This window comes from Schistocerca americana, chromosome 1 (genome assembly GCF_021461395.2).
Source record: "Schistocerca americana isolate TAMUIC-IGC-003095 chromosome 1, iqSchAmer2.1, whole genome shotgun sequence".
In the NCBI taxonomy this organism is placed as follows: Eukaryota; Metazoa; Arthropoda; class Insecta; order Orthoptera; family Acrididae; genus Schistocerca; species Schistocerca americana.
In genome coordinates, this window is record NC_060119.1 from 348023014 (window position 1) to 348042790 (window position 19777).

Sequence of the window (19777 nt, forward strand, 5' to 3'; positions counted from 1 at the left end):
ATGGATGCAAGGGGGAAAAAATCTTAAAGTTCTATCAACACTTCCTCCATTCGCACTCTCTCGACTCCCTTTAGATGCCCCATCTTCTTACATAATGCAGTCTTAGCGGTGGCCTGTGTATGCTCATGGTTTACTCCCTCTGTGCACCAGTCATCCTCCTCTGAAATGTCCAAACTTGATACTGACATCCCTTTCATCAGCTTTACCTCTTTGCCATCAAAATTATCTAGATTCCTGGGCACTACCGTTCCTCCATCTCTCTCCTGTATGCATATAATGCTCCTTTTAACAAAGCAACTTGCTGAATCCAGTTCCCTTTCAGTGGCTCAATCATACATAACATATAGAGAGATTAGTCTGGTACCACACCACACAAGCGACTTTCCAGTGCCACCTGGCACACAGTCATGTGAATCAAGCCTTAGTGCATTCTGTGTGGTTTAATCAGATTGCACAATACTGTAGATGCACCTTGCAACAGCTCTACACTGATGGCAGCTTCCCCTAACTGGAATGTTTTCCCCCTAAGTTCCACTGCATTACACCAAAGATCTGTTTTGGGATGATGTTGACACAAAAAATCTAACTCCAGGATCATCCTGTAGCCCTTGCTTATATGAGGCACTATCTCCACACAGTGCTTTAACTGAACTGCCTGTACTTGAAAACTTCTTTCTGCTGACCTCAGTGGCCTTACTTCACAAAAACCTGTACCATTGTGGGTTCCATTGCCTCCACCTTACTAGATCTTGACTAGATACTGACTTGTGCGCCCCTGTGTCCAACAAAAACTTATACTTCTTGCCCCCTACAACACCTATTGCTGCACATTCTGCCTCTGGATATTACTTGGTGATCTTAGGGTTCCCTCTTGAGTTTAATGGCTGCTTATTTTCTCCCTGCCCATCCTTATTACCCTTACCAAATTCTACTGCTGATACATATTATGTTTAACCCACTGAGGATGGCAGTACTGCCTCTACACATGCCCTATCCATCCACAACTGTAACATCTTACATTTGTGAAGAACCCCTTGCGTATCACATACCCTTTCAGAAAAACCAATCTTTTCATGTTTCATTGCCAACCTAACAGCAGAATGGAGATCTTTAGCAGTGCCTGTGTGCACCTTTCTTGACATACTCGGTGCTCGGTGGTAAACTTCTTAGGAGAGTGTTAAGCACTCTTTACTCAGCTTCCTGCACCACAATTGTACTTGCTTCATCATCCCCCCCCCCCCAACTTTTATACATGTGTGTTCACCTTCCTTATTCTACTGGTAAAATCCTGTATATCTTCCCCACACCTCTTTGAAAACATACAAAATTGATCCCGAAAGATCCTTTCCCTGTTCTGCTTCTTGTACCTCTGCAGAAGCACCTGCTTCAACTGTGTGAACATCTCTGCTTTCCTCAGTGCCTCTGTACATCTTACAAAAGTTTTTGCCTCTTCCATTAGACATAACTTAGCCACCAAAAACAAATGACTATCCGATCAACCACCCATATCTGCCGACCTCATCAGGTCCTCCATGAATAACATCACACTCTTGGATGTCCTACAAGAAAAAGAATGATTAGGCTAGTGGCAGTTACATCTGTCACATGGTCTGGTGCATGAAGCAATGCTATTTGCTCATTGTTAACTGCAGTTTTCTCTCACAGCTCTTTGTTATCTGCCAACAACCGCAGTACGTTTTCCATCGACAAACACACTGCTTCTGCTACGAAATGCCCACATCTCTGACTCTGCCGTCACAATATTTTTATCCCTCTTTCACACACAAGAAATACAGCAGTAATTCATGACCTTTGTGCCTTATCATTAACCATCTAGACTTACACTGCCTCGCAACATGACCATAACACGGTGCAGAATGCCCAAACGAATTGTGAACATCTAACAGGTTGCAAGTGCTGTTCTTTGCAGTTACACCAAAATTCAGGCGCATCTGCCACTTTGTATGTCCTAAACAAAGCATCCCTCAAATTACAGTTACACTTCATTCTAGACTTGATGTTTGTCACACACACCAAAAATAATAAATAGTAATCTCACTCACCCCACTGTGTTGACACTGCAGGCCGTGGTCCAGATGATTTGCTGCATGGATGATGCAACACCTGCTGCCTGCTGGAGACAGTGCCACCACTTCTGAATCCTTGAGGCAATGGTAGTAGGCCAGTTAGCTTAAAATGTGACTGTAGCTGATTTCATAAACCACATATGATAGATAAACATGAGTCATAGTTCTGCAGATCCTTCCAGCATTAAGAACAATTTCAGTTTACCTACATTTCGTATGCAGCAATGTATTATCCAACATTCACAAAACATAATCTGGTGAGTGACTATAGTTTTCACTACAAACTTTTTGAAATGTGTGCAGTGGGTTACTTAATTTTGAAGGGCCATAATAACTATAAAAAGCAATCAAAAGAGAGCAAGTTCATCATCAAGGTAAGATGTGCGAATGTAATGTGTGAAAGAATAAATGTATTCATCAAATAGTTTCCTCAAAATCGACAGAGAAAGTCTGCATAGGGGAAACATTTGCAAATCTTATAACAGTGGTCTTTAATTTTTCATGTGAAAAGCCGAAGTTTTACTGAGAAACTAACTAAAAAGACAGATGTAGGTTTGCTACATTACATTAAAACATTAATTAACAGTATTAGGAAAAGGATAGATTGCTGCTCACCATAAAGTTGATCCATCGAGTTGCAGACAGGGACAACGAAAAGACTGTTTCACTTTATAGCTTTCAGCCAAAGCCTTCTTCAGCAAAGAAGATATACACAAATTCACACACTGAAGCACACCTCATGCACACATGACTGTTACTACTGGCAGCTCTGAATGGAATGCGACTGTCACATGAATAGCAATCTGGAGTGGAGTGGAGTGGGGAGGGGGAGAGATAGCAGGGTACAGATGGGCAGAGAAAAGAGCACTGTTTGTTTGGGCATGCAGGGACTAGATGGAAGCCTGACAAGACTGTCAGGTTTAGTGTTGGGAGGGGGGGGGGGGGGGCGAGGTATGGGGGGAAAAATGGGGAGCGGGAAAGGAGAGGAACAGGAAGGGGAAAGGCCGGGTAAGTACATTGGCACAGGGTGGCATACGAAGAGAGTGAGGGAATGTGAAAAGGGAGGAGGTGGTAGGATGAGGGGCAGAAACTCTTGGGTGGAACATGTGGGGACAGTAGATTACCAATGGTTAAGGCTAGGATAATTTTGGAAGTGGAGAATGTGTTGTAAGGATAACTCCTATCTGCAAACTTCAGAAAAGCTGGTGGTGGAGGGAAGGAACTGAACTGTGCAGATATGGGAATTATCCTTAAAACATGTTCTCTGCTCCCAAAATTATCCCAGACTAGATTTACAGTAACCTATTGTTCTCATGCCCTTCACCAAGCTGCTTCTGCCCGCTTGTTCTATCACCTCATCCCTTTTCACATTCCCTCACCCTCTTTGTATGCCACCCTGTGCCAGCTATCCTTTCCCCTTCCAGCTCCTCTCCTTCTTTGCTCCCCATCCCCCCCCCCCCCTCCACTCAAATACCACATCTCCCAATGCAGTGCTTGGCCATCTCCAGTCTGGGTGTGCATCACCAGACAGTGCTCTTCTCTCACTCCGCCCGAACCTTTCTAGCCCTCCTGCTTCTCTGCTGCACTCCATATTGCTATGCACATGACAGTCACATTCTGGTTGGAGCTGCCAATGGTAGCAGTCATGTATGCATGAGGTATGCTTGTTTCTGTAAATATGTTTGTGTTTTCTTTGCTGAAGAAGGCTTTGGCCGAAAGCTATAATGTATAACAGTCTTTTTGTTGTGCCTGTCAGCAACTCAGGGTATCATCTTTATGGAGAGTAACAGTCTATGCATTTCCAACCTGAAGTTTCCATTGTTTGAAAACATTAAGAAAGTTTACTAAAGCTAGAGAGCCTTCATCATCTTAAGAAGAAATGGTGCCACGATACTTCCATTGATGTCAGGTCACATGCTTGCCATGCTACTTCCATGTATCTGCCACTTAAAAAAGTCACATCACTTGTGCACCACTTCGGTGGTTACCCTGCCTCAAGCATGCAATGATTTTTCTTTATTTTTCTTGTTTTCACATGTGCTGTGGAATGATGTGTTTTGTCAGTACTGGTTGTATTCTTATAATGTTCTTTCCTTGTATCATCAATAGCTTATTTTAATCTTTGCAATCCATGTCCTAGAAGTCTTGTTTGACTAACCTAGCACCATGTTACTTTCTGTATACAGGGTGTCCCATTTATCTTGACCACCCTAAATAACTGTTTATCCAGATGCAAATTACAAAATGTTTCAAGCAAATGTTCTTTAGCTGTCAGGGAGACATCAATCAGCATGATTGCCTTCATTGTAGCTATGTTTTTTTACAAAGATATGAAAAGCAGTATGACTTTTTTTAAATGGTACCCTGTATTTTTTATTTGGTAATTCATTTCCTCTCTTAAAGACCTATTCAAAAATGTATCACAGTGTACCATTCACTGAAACACAATGTTATTAATTACATAACACAACATTGACATTGACACTCCCAGCACATAGTGCTGCTACTCGGGGTAATGGAACACATCCATGTGCTGACGTTGACAGATGATAAATGTAAACATAAGTAGAATGCACACCCGTCGTTGCATCAACCATCGTCAGTTGAAGAGAAGGTATAAATGCTACTCATCTATGGGGAATGTAAGTTAGCAGAACAGTAATTACAATACTGATTTCTTATGTACAGGTACATTTAGTGCAGTAGTTTATTCCTTTTAAATACTGTTGTGTTGAGTAGGCATACAGTAAAGGCTGTCCTTCCTACTAACTGCATCGACATAACGTTTCTTTTATTATTGTTGTTGTTGTTGTTGTTTTTGTTGAAAGTAGGCGAAATGCTATGCAGGCAGCGGAACTGTACAGAGAGAGATATCCTGACAAGAACCCACCTTCCCAACGGATGTTTTCTGGTCGTCTTGCAATGCTTCAGGAAATGCGAAGTTTCAACCCACGACAACGCAATCATCATAGCTCTCGCACAGACGAAGGTGCTGAAGTTACTGTTCTCACTTCCTTTGATATGAATCCACATGTGATCACACAGCAGCTTGAACACAAGATTGGCATTCCTAAAACCAGTGTACATTGTATTCTTACACGTCACCGGTTCCATCCTTACCATGTACACCTACATCGAGAATTGTGTGGGAATGATTTCCAGAATAGTGTACAGTTCTGTCAGTGGGCACAGCAGCAAATCCTCACCAACTCGAACTACTTCTCCAATGTTCTATTTACTGATGAATGTTCCTTCTCAAACAAAGGACAGGTACATACAAGGAACATGCTTTATTGGTCCAGCGACAATCCACGATGGCTTAGACAGGTGGAACATCAGTGTCAATGGATAGTTAACTTCGGGTGTGGGATGCTTGGTACTACAATTATTGGCCCTTATTGCACCAATGGTAGTCTAAACGGCACAGCATATACCAACTTCCTCAGACGAATTCTTTCTCCTCTTCTGGATGAAATGTCGCTAAGAACCAGAATGCTTATGTGGTATCAAAATGATGGATGTCCAGCACATAATGCCTTGTGTGCATGTTGTGTTCTGAACCGAAGGCATCCTGCCCGATGGATTGGTTGAGGAGGAACAGTTACTTGGCCTGCTAGGTCTCCTGATTTAAATCCTCCGGACTTTTTTCTTTGGGGATGCATTAAAGACGTTGTCGATCACGATATTCCAACAACTGCAGAGGACATGCAGGGACATATCATGCTTGCTTGTAATTCTCTTCAGTAGGCAACACAGGAACAGTAAATAATTCTTTCATTCAATGAGTGCACCAGTGTATCGGTGTCCAGGGTCACCACTTTGATCACTGTTGAATGTTCTACTTCTGGGAAATGGTAGAGGAGAGTCAAAGTCAATTATGTGTTATGTTTTTACTTGGTTTTCATTTGTTTTCTGACAACTCCAGCAGCTGGACAAGTTTGTGATCCTGGGCTCCACGTTAGTGTTGTGTTATGTAATTAATAACATTGTGTTTCAGTGAATATGTTTTTGAATAAGTCTTTGGGAGGGGAAATGAATTACCGAATAAAAAATACAGGGTGCCATTTAAAAAAGTCATATCGCTGTTCATATCTTTGTAAAAAAACAAAGCTACAACAAAGGCAATCATGCTGATTAATGTCCCCCAGATGGCTAAAGAACATTTGCTTGAAACATTTTGTAATTTGCATGCATTCTTTCAGCTTGGTCATAGATATCTTTACCATCAGATTTAAATAACGTTTTATGTCTGAGGTCATCATGGTTGGTGAGTTGTTGTTACGTGTAACATAATGTCTCTTTTCATTCTTACTGTATCTTCAGTGTTGGTAATTATCAAATCATTATGTTAAGATTTGTTTTCTGAGTTTTTTGCAGTGTAATTTAGAATAATTATCTCAACTCATTTAATTTTATCATCTCATTAAAATACTAAGTGTGTGGTAATTATTAAATCATTACGTTAAGATTTATTTTCTGAGTTTGTTGCTGTGTAATTTAAAATAACTATTCCAACGGATTTAACTCTATTATCTCATTTAAGTACAATGTGTATTAATAAAGTATGTTTATCAGCATACATGAAATGTTTCATTTTGCTAAATTAATGTACATTTTTGCAGCTTGTTTTCGTAATGGATGATCACCATTTATCTGTGTAAACATGTAAATTCACTAACTTTGTCATTAAGTTTTTTAATAAAATTCCCGTTGCAGTTGAAAGATGAGAGGCCACCAAGTATAAATTGTGTAGATGCACAAGGAAATTCTTGTCTTCATTGTGCGGCATATAGAGGGCACAAGGAGGCAGCAGTACTTTTATTACAGAATGGCATTGACACCACAATTCAGAATACTCGAGGTGAGAAAAGTAATTTTCAATCATGAAATTGGTTGTCTTGGGCTTCAAAATGTGGCTATATTAAGGTATTTCACTATGAATGGGGATATGGAGGCTAGTTTAGGTATTATGAAGTACAGTTTACACAGACAAAGTATAACATACTACCATGAATGTACTGAAATGCATGTATTGTTTATGATGCATAATTGTGCATCTCTGTATACCAGCCTGATGAGGCTGTTTCCATGAATGCCCATAAAAATCAGAGATAACCATAGTCTCAGTCTTCCAACAATTTCCTCATCAAAAGACATACCTCACAGTAATACATGATTGTAATTATAAAAGCCACGGACTTACTGTAACTGCATATCCAGGACCATTGCAGAAACAGGTTCCCAGTACCACTGCTGACATTACTACTACTACTACTACTACTACTACTACTACTAGTACTATTACCACCACCACCACCACCAGTTGTACTGTTTGGTCATGACAAGTTGACTCATTGAGTGTTGGCTGTTGGGAACGGCAAGTGGTGTGCTTTGGCCCTGATTAGGGCAGTCAAAGGGAGGGGAGCGTTGAGGAGAAGGCAGTACCAACTTTTTTCCACAGTGCTGGCTGCATTGCCCATATTTTGTGCATTTATGAAAGCAGAGGTGACACATGTGGAAATATTGACAACACTCATAGAATGAGTATCTTCCAACTAATGCTGATTTCACCGCTACTGGCAGCACTGTTAAAAAGGGTCAACTTATGATGAACCAACAATAGAAGAGGCACATGTTATCATCAGTATAGCCAATGTTTTCAAGTCTTAAGAAACCAGTACAAATTGTTTACATGTTTGAACATTTTGCAACTTTTTCTGAAATTCAGCACCAATATTGTATCATGTCTTACAATCTGCCTTTCAGATAAACAGAAAAAAGTTAAATTTAATTTGCGTGTAACTCTAGTGTGGTAGTGATATGTATGTAATAGGGTGGGTAGTGAAGCTTTTAGCTTTAATTTAGTTGCCAGTGCATTGTGATGGAGTATTACGCAAATAAGTGATAACAATACTACTCTGTGTAATTAATGCTTTGACAGAGATTAAGAAATAGAAATAGTGTTCCCATAAGGGTCATATCTCTCTCTCTCTCTCTCTCTCTCTCTCTCTCTGTGTGTGTGCGTGTGTGTGTGTGTGTGTGTGTGTGTGTGTGTGTGTGTGTGCGTGCGTGCGTGCGTGCGTGTGTGTGCGCGTGCGCGCGCGCGAGATAATACATACTTCCTTTTGTGAAGCTGTGCTTTCCATGTAATTCAATTTAATATTGCTCTTGACTGCTGTGAAATGAGTTTAAGTAAGGAGCCACTGGGCAAATGAAATTCTCATCCCACATCCTTTACAGTTGAACCACCCAAAGACACCCCATGTTCTAACTCGGTGTTACACTCTTTCAATGTGTATCTCTCCTTCAGCTCCTAGAATTGTTGTAGCCATTCTCCGCCTTATACTTTCTGTTAACAACATAGTTCCATTGTGAGAAGGTGTTTGTAGGATTAAGAAATGCTGAAAAAAGAACTTTAAGAGTGAAGTCCTTGAGTCAGGCTGGGAGGTGTGTTTGTTTGCTTCAATTAGTCGAGTACTATATGCGAAGTGCAAAGATTGTGCTTGAATGTCCAAGTCATGCATACAGTTCTTATCTGGTTGGTGAGCAGCCAGCAAACTCTCTCCCATGAGAGTTGAATTTTTTTATTGGTATTTATTGGTATTAAATATATTCATTACTTTTTCTTATCAGAAATGTAATATATTTTGTGCTACGATGTTGTGACACTTTTAGTGCAGTATTTCATTTCTTCTCATTTTCTGTTGGCAGTTTAAATGCAACACCTTCTGTTTTTCCACAAAAAGGAGACTCTTCAGCTCCTGTGCAATGGGCTGCTGTCTTCCAGAACTGTTTTTTTACTCTGCAAGGCAGCATATTTTAATTACTTCATTATATATATTCAAAACTCAGTGTGGTGTGTGACCAGTCATACAAAAATTCACATCTGTGACATGAACTTTTAATCTTTGCTCAGTTGCCACATTTTTGTTTGACAAAATGATGAATTTATTTTTCCAGGACAAACTGCTGTTAATTTAGCAAGGGATCCACATATGCAACAAGTTCTGTGTGTCCGACCAGTACGCCAACTTCAAAAGTCTGCTGCACGTTTTGAAGGACAACTTCTTAAGCGATCACGATTTCTTGGTTGGAAGCCAATGTGGGTATGTTATAAATTATTAGAGTGAAATCAATAAAATAGGGCACAGTAGTAATTTTGTTTATGGATTTTTTAACAGTCTCGCGCGCGCGCGCGTGTGTGTGTGTGTGTGTGTGTGTGTGTGTGTGTGTGTGTGTGTGTGTGTGTGTGTGTGCGTGCGTGTGCGTGCGTGCGTGCGTGTGTGTGCGTGCGTGTGTGCGCGTGTGTGCGCGTGTGCGCACAGATGTGTGGGCAGGGGTAGGGGGATGTTCATATGCATGTGCGCATCCACTCGTGCATATGCGTTCATATCTACTTCTCATTCAGAAAGGAGCTGGTTTGATACAGATATACAGAACTCAGAATAATAGAGTTATTAGCATTGGCCAGAAAGAGTGAAAGCAGGTCCAAATGAAATTATTGTTATACATCATCAAATTAATGAAGATTTTAGTTTTCCTTGAGCAGTAAAATAATCGATTTTAGGTTGTGCTTATAGAGTAGCATATTATAAATTGAGGGAAACAGTGAACTACTGCATCATACAGTTCTTGAAGGAAACACATACACAAGTTAAATGTAAACATCTGACTACGAACCATACTTAACTTGAACTACTTTGAGAGTAAATCCAGATAGGAATATGTGTGGCTCATCCATAATAGATAAGCTTAATAGTGTTATACATTTTTCATTCAGCCAGTCAGCCATATGTGCTTTAGTTGTAGTTTGTTAACTAGGAAGTGAAATAGTTACATTAAGAGGATATTCACAGTGATTTGAATTCAGCTTTAAACAAATTTCGTACCTCTGGGGGAATGAAACCAACTGAAATGTTTCATATATCACTATCTAATGAACACCTCTCCTCCATCACAATTGTAAATGGCATACAATATACTCTGTTTGTGGAACTGAGATGTAATTTGTGTTACTTACACAATCAAACTTATGAAATATATTCTTGATGTGTATTCGTGGTGTTTTAACCCTTTTGCATGCCATGGGGGCTATATTTCCCAGTAACTGTGGTTTTTTTTTCTAGGATACATTGTACCGCTCCTGTATGTTCCTGGCATGTAGTAGTGGTTCACTGCACAAGTTGTAGTTTCTGTTTGTTGTGAAATACAGCATTTAGGGGCATGGAAGTACACATACCAGCAAATAATGATGTTTTAAAGGTTCTTGGGAAGTATGCTGCTTACTACCAAAGTAATTTCTCAAAGGAGCTGGGGAAGTATACTTACCACAAAGGGGACGTATACTTACCACAAAATTAACTGGAAATAAATCTTACCACCTCTGCGTGCTTGATATCTTGTGGTAGTACACTGCACCATGTGTGTGAAAACTGCTACAGCAATCAGTTTCAGAGTGTCATTACCTTTTCCAAAATACATTGCTTCATTTCTGCAGTATACATTATTGTGACTTTTATCGGCCCATGTCTTTGTGTGGGCATTGTGAGAGAAAACTGGAAGAAAGTGCTTTCAGTGACGAGAGAGGAATGTAGCTTGAAAAAAGGAGGATATTAGTTCTTGTGCAGTTGTATTGGAGATATAAAGTGGATGGACAACATATCTCTCAATATTTTGACAACTTCAGACAATCCGGAATTTGTTACAAGGAAGAATAAAGATGGTATTACCAGCAGTAACAATTGTTTAACAGCTGTAGCAACATACAATAATATAATGGGAGGTGTAGATCACATTGGTAACCTTAGAGAACACTCTGCAATAGGTCAACATTCTTATTAATGGTGGCACCAGATTCTCTACTCCCTGCAAGTTGTGGCAATTGTAAATATTTTTATATTCTAACAAATTAGTGAAGGACAGGGATGATACCAACATCAACTGAACTTACTGTTATGACTCACAAAACAGTTGATAGGTGGCTTCACATACTGCTCAAAGAAGTTCTGACCACACATGCTGCTCGAAGAAATTCTGACCAAGAACAACACTGTACCAGATCATGTTCAGCTGGCAAAAGTGGGACATCATGTGTCCATTTTGGAAAAAAATGCGGCGATTCCAAAAGTGCTTTAAAAAAAACTTGAGACTAGAATAAAATACATACGCTGCTTCTGCAGAGTGCACATGTATTGAACCATGCTTCTGCCAGTTCTATGGAAACAAAATAATAAAAAATGTCACACTCATCTGATCATTTGTTTGGGAAAGAAGTATTACTTGTTTAGATGTTCTAAATTGTTAATGTTGATTATAAACTGTTTGTAAACATGAAACGTAAATATTTTTGAAATAAGGTAAAATAAAAACAAACAACTTTTTTTTTCAGCTCGCAAATATATTGTGGTTATATATGTACTGTCATAGTTTTTGGTCCTAAATCCTAAAAGTAAAATTATCGAAAAATAAACATAATCAGCTAATCACAGGTCTAATATGATACACAAAAAGTGTCTTTTCTGAATTGCTACAAAAAAATGGGTCCGCAAAAGGGTTAAGAATTGGGTATATTAAATTGATACCATTAGTGGAGGTGTGAGTAGAAGATGTGCAGAAATATTAAGCCTGTGATAGGCACATAAACAAAATGTTGCAAATATTGCTCATTCAGTTTTCCAAACTTGTATTTATTTACAAAACGTCATATGCATGTGCCTGATCTGAAATAATATGCAGCTTCAACATCATCTTTATATGTGTATCCACTGTTCAATACTTCATCTACACTGTGAGTAGTCATTTTCATTCATATCTATACTAAAGACCTCCCCCCATGAACCTTGGACCTAGCCATTGGTGGGGAGGCTTGCGTGCCTCAGCGATGCAGATGGCCGTACCATAGGTGCAACCACAAGGGAGGGGTATCTGTTGAGAGGCCAGGCAAACGTGTGGTTCCTGAAGAGGGGCAGCAGCCTTTTCAGTAGTTGCAGGGGCAACAGTCTGGATGATTGACTGATCTGGCCTTGTAACACTAACCAAAACGGCCTTGCTGTGCTGGTACTGCGAACGGCGGAAAGCAAGGGGAAACTACGGCCGTAATTTTTCCCGAGGGCATGCAGCTTTACTGTATGGTTAAATGATGATGGTGTCCTCTTGGGTAAAATATTCCGGAGGTAAAATAGTCCCCCATTCGGATCTCCGGGCGGGGACTGCTCAAGAGGACGTCATTATCAGGAAAAAGAAAACTGGCGTTCTACGGATCGGAGCGTGGAATGTCAGGTCCCTTAATCGGGCAGGTAGATTAGAAAATTTAAAAAGGGAAATGGATAGGTTAAAGTTAGATATAGTGGGTATTAGTGAATTTCGGTGGCAGGAGGAACAAGACTTTTGGTCAGGTGAATACAGGGTTATAAATACAAAATCAAGTAGGGGTAATGCAGGAGTAGGTTTAATAATGACTAAAAAAATAGGAGTGCAGGTAAGCTACTACAAACAGTATAGTGAACGGATTATTGTGGCCAAGATAGACATGAAGCCCACACCTACTACAGTGGTACAAGTTTATATGCCAACTAGCTCTGCAGATGATGAAGAAATTGATGAAATATATGATGAGATAAAAGAAATTATTCAGGTAGTGAAGGGAGACGAAAATTGAATAGTCATGGGTGACTGGAATTCAAGAGCAGGAAAAGGGAGATACAGAAACATAGTAGGTGAATATGGATTGGGGCTAAGAAATGAAAGAGGAAGCCGCCTGGTGGAGTTTTGCACAGAGCCTAACTTAATCATAGCTAACACTTGGTTCAAGAATCATGAAAGAAGGTTGTATACATGGAAGAACCCTGGAGATACTAGAAGGTTTCAGATAGATTATATATTGGTAAGACAGAGATTTAGGAACCAGGTTTTAAATTGTAAGACATTTCCAGGGGCAGATGTGGACTCTGACCACAATCTGTTGGTTATGAACTGTAGGTTAAAACTGAAGAAACTGCAAAAAGGTGGGAATTTAAGGAGATGGGACCTCGATAAACTGACTAAACCAGAGGTGGTACAGAGTTTCAGGGAGAGCATAACGAAACAATTGACAGGAATGGGGGAAAGAAGTATACTAGAAGAAGAATGGGTAGCTCTGAGGGATGAAGTAGTGAAGGCAGCAGAGGATCAAGTAGGTAAAAAGACGAAGGCTTGTAGGAATCCTTGGGTAACAGAAGAAATATTGAATTTAATTGATGAAAGGAGAAAATATAAAAATGCAGTAAATGAAGCAGGCAAAAAGGAATTCAAACCTGTCAAAAATGAGATCGACAGGAAGTGCAAAATGGCTAAGCAGGGATGGCTAGAGGACAAATGTAAGGATGTAGAGGCTTATCTCACTAGGGGTAAGATAGATACTGCCTACAGGAAAATTAGAGAGACCTTTGGAGAAAAGAGAACCACTTGTATGAATATCGAGAGCTCAGATGGAAACCCAGTTCTAAGCAAATAAGGGAAAACAGAGAGGTGGGAGGAGTATATAGAGGGTCTATACAAGGGCGATGTACTTGAGGACAATATTATGCCAGTCCTGACAAAACTCTACCATCTGGTGAGCAAGATGTATGAGACAGGCGAAATACCCTCAGACTTCAAGAAGAATATAATAATTCCAATCCCAAAGAAAGCAGGCGTTGACAGATGTGAAAATTACCGAACTATCAGTTTAATAAGTCACAGCTGCAAAATACTAACACGAATTCTTTACAGGCAAATGGAAAAACTGGTAGAAGTTGACCTCGGGGAAGATCAGTTTGGATTCTTTAGAAACTTAGGCACATATGAGGCAATACTGAGTCTACAACTGATCTTAGAAGATATATTAAGAAAAGACAAACCTACCTTTCTGGCATTTGTAGACTTAGAGAAAGCTTTTGACAATATTGACTGGAATATTCTCTTTCAAATTCTGAAGGTGGCAGGGGTAAAGTACAGGGAGCAAAAGGCTATTTACAATTTGTACAGAAACCAGATGGCAGTTATAAGAGTTGAGGGACATGAAAGGGAAGCAGTGGTTGGGAAGGGAGTGGGACTGGGTTGTAGCCTCTCCCCGACATTATTCAATTTGTATATTGAGCAAGCAGTAAAGGAAACAAAAGAAAAATTCGGAGTAGGTATTAAAATCCATGGAGAAGAAATAAAAACTTTGAGGTTCGCTGATGACATTGTAATTCTATCAGAGACAGCAAAGGACTTGGAAGAGCAGTTGAACGGAATGGACAGTGTCTTGAAAGGAGGATATAAGATGAACATCAACAAAAGCAAAACGAGGATAATGGAATGTAGTCGAATTAAGTTGGTTGATGCTGAGGGAATTAGATTAGAAAATGACACACTTAAAGTAGTAAAGGAGTTTTGCTATTTGGGGAGCAAAATAACTGATGATGGTCGAAGTAGAGATGATATAAAATGTAGACTGGCAATGGCAAGGAAAGTGTTTCTGAAAAAGAGAAATTTGTTAACATCGAGTATAGATTTAAGTGTCAGGAAGTCGTTTCTGAAAGTATTTGTATGGAGTGTAGCCATTTATGGAATTGAAACATGTACAATAAATAGTTTGGACAAGAAGAGAATAGAAGCTTTCGAAATGTGGTGCTACAGAAGAATGCTGAAGATTAGATGGGTAGATCACATAACTAATGATGAAGTATTGAATAGAATTGGGGAGAAGAGGAGTTTGCGGCATAGCTTGACAAAAAGAAGGGACCGGTTAGTAGGACATGTTCTGAGGCATCAAGGGATCACAAATTTAGCATTGGAGGGCAGCGTGGAGGGTAAAAATCGTAGAGGGAGACCAAGAGATGAGTACACTAAGCAGATTCAGAAGGATGTAGGTTGCAGTAAGTACTGGGAGATGAAGAAGCTTGCACAGGATAGGGTAGCATGGAGAACTGCATCAAACCAGTCTCAGGACTGAAGACCACAACAACAACAACAACAACAACAACAACAACTATACTAAAGTACATTAAAAACTTTAAAATTATCAGTGAAACATCATATTTCTAGAACCATCCAAATGTATTGCAGTCAACCCGTTTCATTATTAGCTTCCTCCTCAAAAGTTGTGGAAAATGTGATATATTTTGACTGAGCATATCTGTAAATATAATGTTCTGAGTCAGTCACAATTTGGACTGAAGAAAGGGATCACAATCAAATAGTCCATCTACTCTGCAGTTAATTGTGTATTAAGATGTTAGAGTGACAGGATTCCTCCTATCGGAATTTTTCATGATCTGCGTAAGGCACCTAACTGCGCAAACAACATTCTTCTGGAGAAACCCATTTTTCTTGCTATATATGTAAATTATCTTCCAACTTACACTATTAAAGCAGAAATTTGCTCAGCAGAACTGCAATAACAGGAGCAGCAATGAATAAAATATTCAAAAGTATTATTGATTGATGGGCTATCGCTTAATTATAATGGTTTATTCAGTTCTAGGTTGGATGTATCATCATCAATAACAGTAGAGCATGGAGGAAAGAAACCATGTAAAGCTGATTGTTCAAAATTCATGGACGTGCATTTTTATCGGAACTTGAATTTGAAGTCTCATACTATAAGTCTTCCAAAACACTTCAGTTCAGCAAAATTTCCTCTGCATATATTTGGTGCTGAAAGCATTCAAAAATTAGCTTTCTTTGCGTAGCTTCATTGATGTTGCACTGAATAAGTTTCGGGTCAATTCCATACACAGACACCAAGTGCTCATTGCACAGAAATGTCCTGTAAGGATAATAACCAATATCCATTCTTGAACTACTTGTAGATAATGATTTAAAAAGTTGGTTGTATCAACAATGGCCTCCCAATACGATTACATTGTGATGAAGTTTGTTCTGAAGCATTAGGCACAGTTTTTAAAAAGTAGTAGCACTTATAAATGTAACACTAGAAAGAAAAAGAACCTCCACTGTCCACAGCTTGCCATCATTTTTGCTCAGAGAGGCAAAGGATGGAGCCATTACAATATCTGACCACCTCTCTTCCAATTAAAAGTGCTGACAGATAGAACTGAAATAATTTGTGCTTGAAAACTCTTTATATTCGTAGACGAATCTATGAGTCGATAGTATAAGTACTTGGTTGACATACGTTTATCAAATTTTGTTGTAAATTAAAAAAAAAAAAAAATCCAGATCCGAGATGTGATCATAAAGTAATGGAAATTTTTATTTTTCTTAATCTTTATTTATTCATCAACATTAACTTGTCCCCTTGAAAGTTATCCCCCCTCACATATAATACACTGTGCCAGCACTTTTTACCATTTTGGAAGCACTTCTGGAAACCATTTTTCATTAATGGCATTCAGCTCCTTCAACAATTCTGTTTTATCTCATCAGTGGTGGCAAAATGTCGTCCGTTTATGGTTCTTTTGAGCCTCAGGAATAGAGAGAAGTTGCAGGAAGCCATGCCGGTGAATGCAATACTGAGGCAACATATGGCTTTGTTTTCTGCCAAAAAAAATTATTTGTCAAAAAATCATGAACCAGTATTGAGATGTAAGCAAGCACATTATCGTCATGCCATTTCCACCAGTGGTTTTGCCTCAGTTCTGGCTATTTTCTTCAGATTGCTTCACGGAAATGATGCACGACTTCCAGGTAGTATTCCTTATTGACCGTACAACCATAGGGTACAAACTCGTATGCACGATCTGATTATAATCAAAGAAAACAGTGAGAAGAACCTCCAAATGTGATTGAAATTATCAAATTTTTTTCAGTCATGTCTCTTCAGTCAGTTGCTATTGAGATGATTGGGCCATGGTTTTGGCATCATACCCACATACCCATGTTGTGTCACCAGTTAAAATCTTCCTTAGAAGTTATGGATCTTTGTCGACTTCATTCAGGAGTTCCTGAGTGATGTCTATGTGACATCGTTTTAGGTCAAAGTTCAAAAATTTCAGAACAAACATTGCTGCTACACATTTCATGCCCAAAACATCTGAAAAAATTGCTTGGCATGAGCCAAATGATTTTCCAAAGTCATCAGTGACCTTTCTGATCATGATCTAGTGATTTTCCAGAACCATTTTTTTTACTTTTTGCACGTTTTTGTCAATAATTGATGTGCTAGGGCATCCAGAGCAGTCATCGCCTTCTATGTCTTCTTGACCCTCTTTGAAATGTTTATACCACTATAAACTCTTGTCTTACTCATATAGTAGATTCACCAAAAGCAACAGTCAACATTTGAAATGTGTTGTTGCACTTCATTCCATTTTTCAAGCAAAATTTCATGTAAATTCTTTGAACCATCTTTTTAATAAGTAAAAATTCACTGAGCACCTATAACCTTTTTGGCTGTCAACAGTAAACTAAATATTCAAAACAGTTGAAAATGTGTACATACATGTGGAACTTGTGTACCAGCAAAATAAAAAAAAATCGAAATGCAATGAATAATGCCCATTAAATTAAGAAATCCTCAATACTATTTGATCACACCTTGTGTGCCAATGTCTGGCATGTAGTGATTACGTTTGCACAGAGAATATGTATTGTATTTGTGAACCTACTGACACATTTAACATCATAGTGAGTTGTCATGGATATCATCCATGGAACAAGCAAAAACCTAAACTTAATTAAATTTGCTTTTCCACAGGCTGTGCTGGAACGTGGGGTTCTTACATATTTCAATAGCAGAGCTGATGCTTCCACAGGATTTAAGAGAAAGGACTTTAAGTATCTTGATGGTGCAAACATTTTACCACTTGACTGTGATAATTCATCATTTGTAGTGCATTTCTCAGATGGAGCAGTCCATCGACTTAGTGTTGTAAATTATGGAGAAACTACAGGACAGATAAGCAGACAGGTATGACTTGACATGTATGGTGTCTACATGGATATTATAAATGCATTTGTTGTAAATTATGGATTATTTTCTGTTTTAGAAATGGATCAATGCATTTTCAGAACATGCAGAATTCAGCACGCACTACTTAAGTCAAGGTCATATTAAACATGACAGTGATGAAGAGGATGACAACATTAAACCGCTTGGGTCCATGCAGGTAAAAGAGCATCTACTATTTTAACTGAAACTAAGTAAACAGTTTGAAAATATCCCCACTCGGTTATTCCAGATATCAGTATGTACGCGTATGTGCATAATACATTAAATGGCATAATCAGTTGTTTCAGAAATTTGCTTTGCTGGCATCTTGGACATTAAACAGTTTTGGGAACTTGGTGATCATTGCTAAATGACATGTGTATAGTGCTGGTCTTTTCACATTGTAATATTATACATGTAAACTGGACGGCCATCTAGTGAACAGTGGCAACTCAAAATTGGTATTACAAAGAATACACACATGAAAACAGTGAACTGACACTATTTACATTACGCCATTTAGAGGAAATTGTTAAGAAATACTCTGTACAAAAAAGAACTGTCATAAATATTTGGCAGTTCAGCATGAAAGCTTGGCTTATACAATGAAAGTCATCTCTGTGAACTAGGAAGAAGAATATATTGTACATATGATCCTCCACACTTCCAAGAGAGAAATCAGAAACTTGACATCATCTTTTGCAATAATAAGATGAGAAATGTACTTAGTTAGAGAATGTAAGTTTATTTGTGAGATAACTCACACTTAAAAAGGAAATATTCTTTCATTGTTGGTAAGACATGGGAAATATAATTTTGGTTACTAAAAGAATGGAAGTAGAACCAGACCAAACAGGAAGTCAAGAACCTGCTTCATGGTGTAGTGTCCATAGACAATTATAAGGAAGATACTCTATGTATGTAGTACATTGTATAAGTGTAATGAAATTTGCAAGGTATTTCAAGTATTTCAGAGAACAGTAATGTAATAATAATTGTGGCCATTTTGCAGAAGGTTCTCTTACTTGGATCATTCTAGTGACGGTCAGCGATGTAAGAAATATTTTACCTTATAGTAATCTCACTTCATCATTAATGAAAAATGGAATGCCAATGCAAAATTGAGTCTGCACTATTTTAAACTCATACAGAGCAGAGAAGAGTATTAAATAACAAGGGCAATATGGGTATAACAATGCGAAATAAAAAAATTCAGAGATGTATTTAGCTTAATTTATATGCTCGAACAAAAATGTTTCTCAACAGAAAAATTACAATAGATGCATGCCACTGAACACACATGTACATGTCGAAATGTTAACAATGTACTACTGAAAATTTGATCTATATGGAGTAATTATCAGAGCAGTTGCACTCATGTCCAAACGCCATGATGCCAGTACCCAACAGACAGAACAAGATGGTGCTGATTTGTACGCTCTTATCTTTAAAAAAGTGAAGAGCAGACTTGCATAAAATTGTGCAATTCGGAGCCTTAAGAAGCTGCTTCTGCAGAGATTAATTAATCATAGCAGATGTATGCTAGGAGTAAAAATATGTTTGGGACATTATGATGGGCATCAAAGACTAGGTTCACACAAAGATACATTTAACATGTCCAGGATGAATTTTCACTCTGCATCAGATTATGTGCTGACTTGAAACTTTCCAGCAGATTAAAACTTTGTGTTTGAGCGAGATTCAGACCTGGGATCTCTGCCTTTCGTATTTGGTACTCAATCCTGAGATGTTTTACACAGGAAAGTGTTCATCAAATGAATTATCCAAGCATGAC

The 19777-nt window shown here is 38.7% G+C and overlaps 1 protein-coding gene across 1 annotated transcript in view; it reads left to right on the plus strand.

Moving 5' to 3' along the window:
* Positions 1 to 19777, plus strand: part of LOC124622611 (oxysterol-binding protein-related protein 1-like) — a 170642-nt gene that overhangs the window by 93194 nt on the left and 57671 nt on the right. Inside the window, exons 6-9 of the mRNA XM_047148377.1 lie at positions 6804 to 6948; positions 9048 to 9193; positions 17749 to 17961; positions 18041 to 18160. Of these exons, the coding sequence (XP_047004333.1) occupies positions 6804 to 6948; positions 9048 to 9193; positions 17749 to 17961; positions 18041 to 18160 (624 nt within the window). The remainder of the gene's footprint in view (positions 1 to 6803; positions 6949 to 9047; positions 9194 to 17748; positions 17962 to 18040; positions 18161 to 19777) is intronic.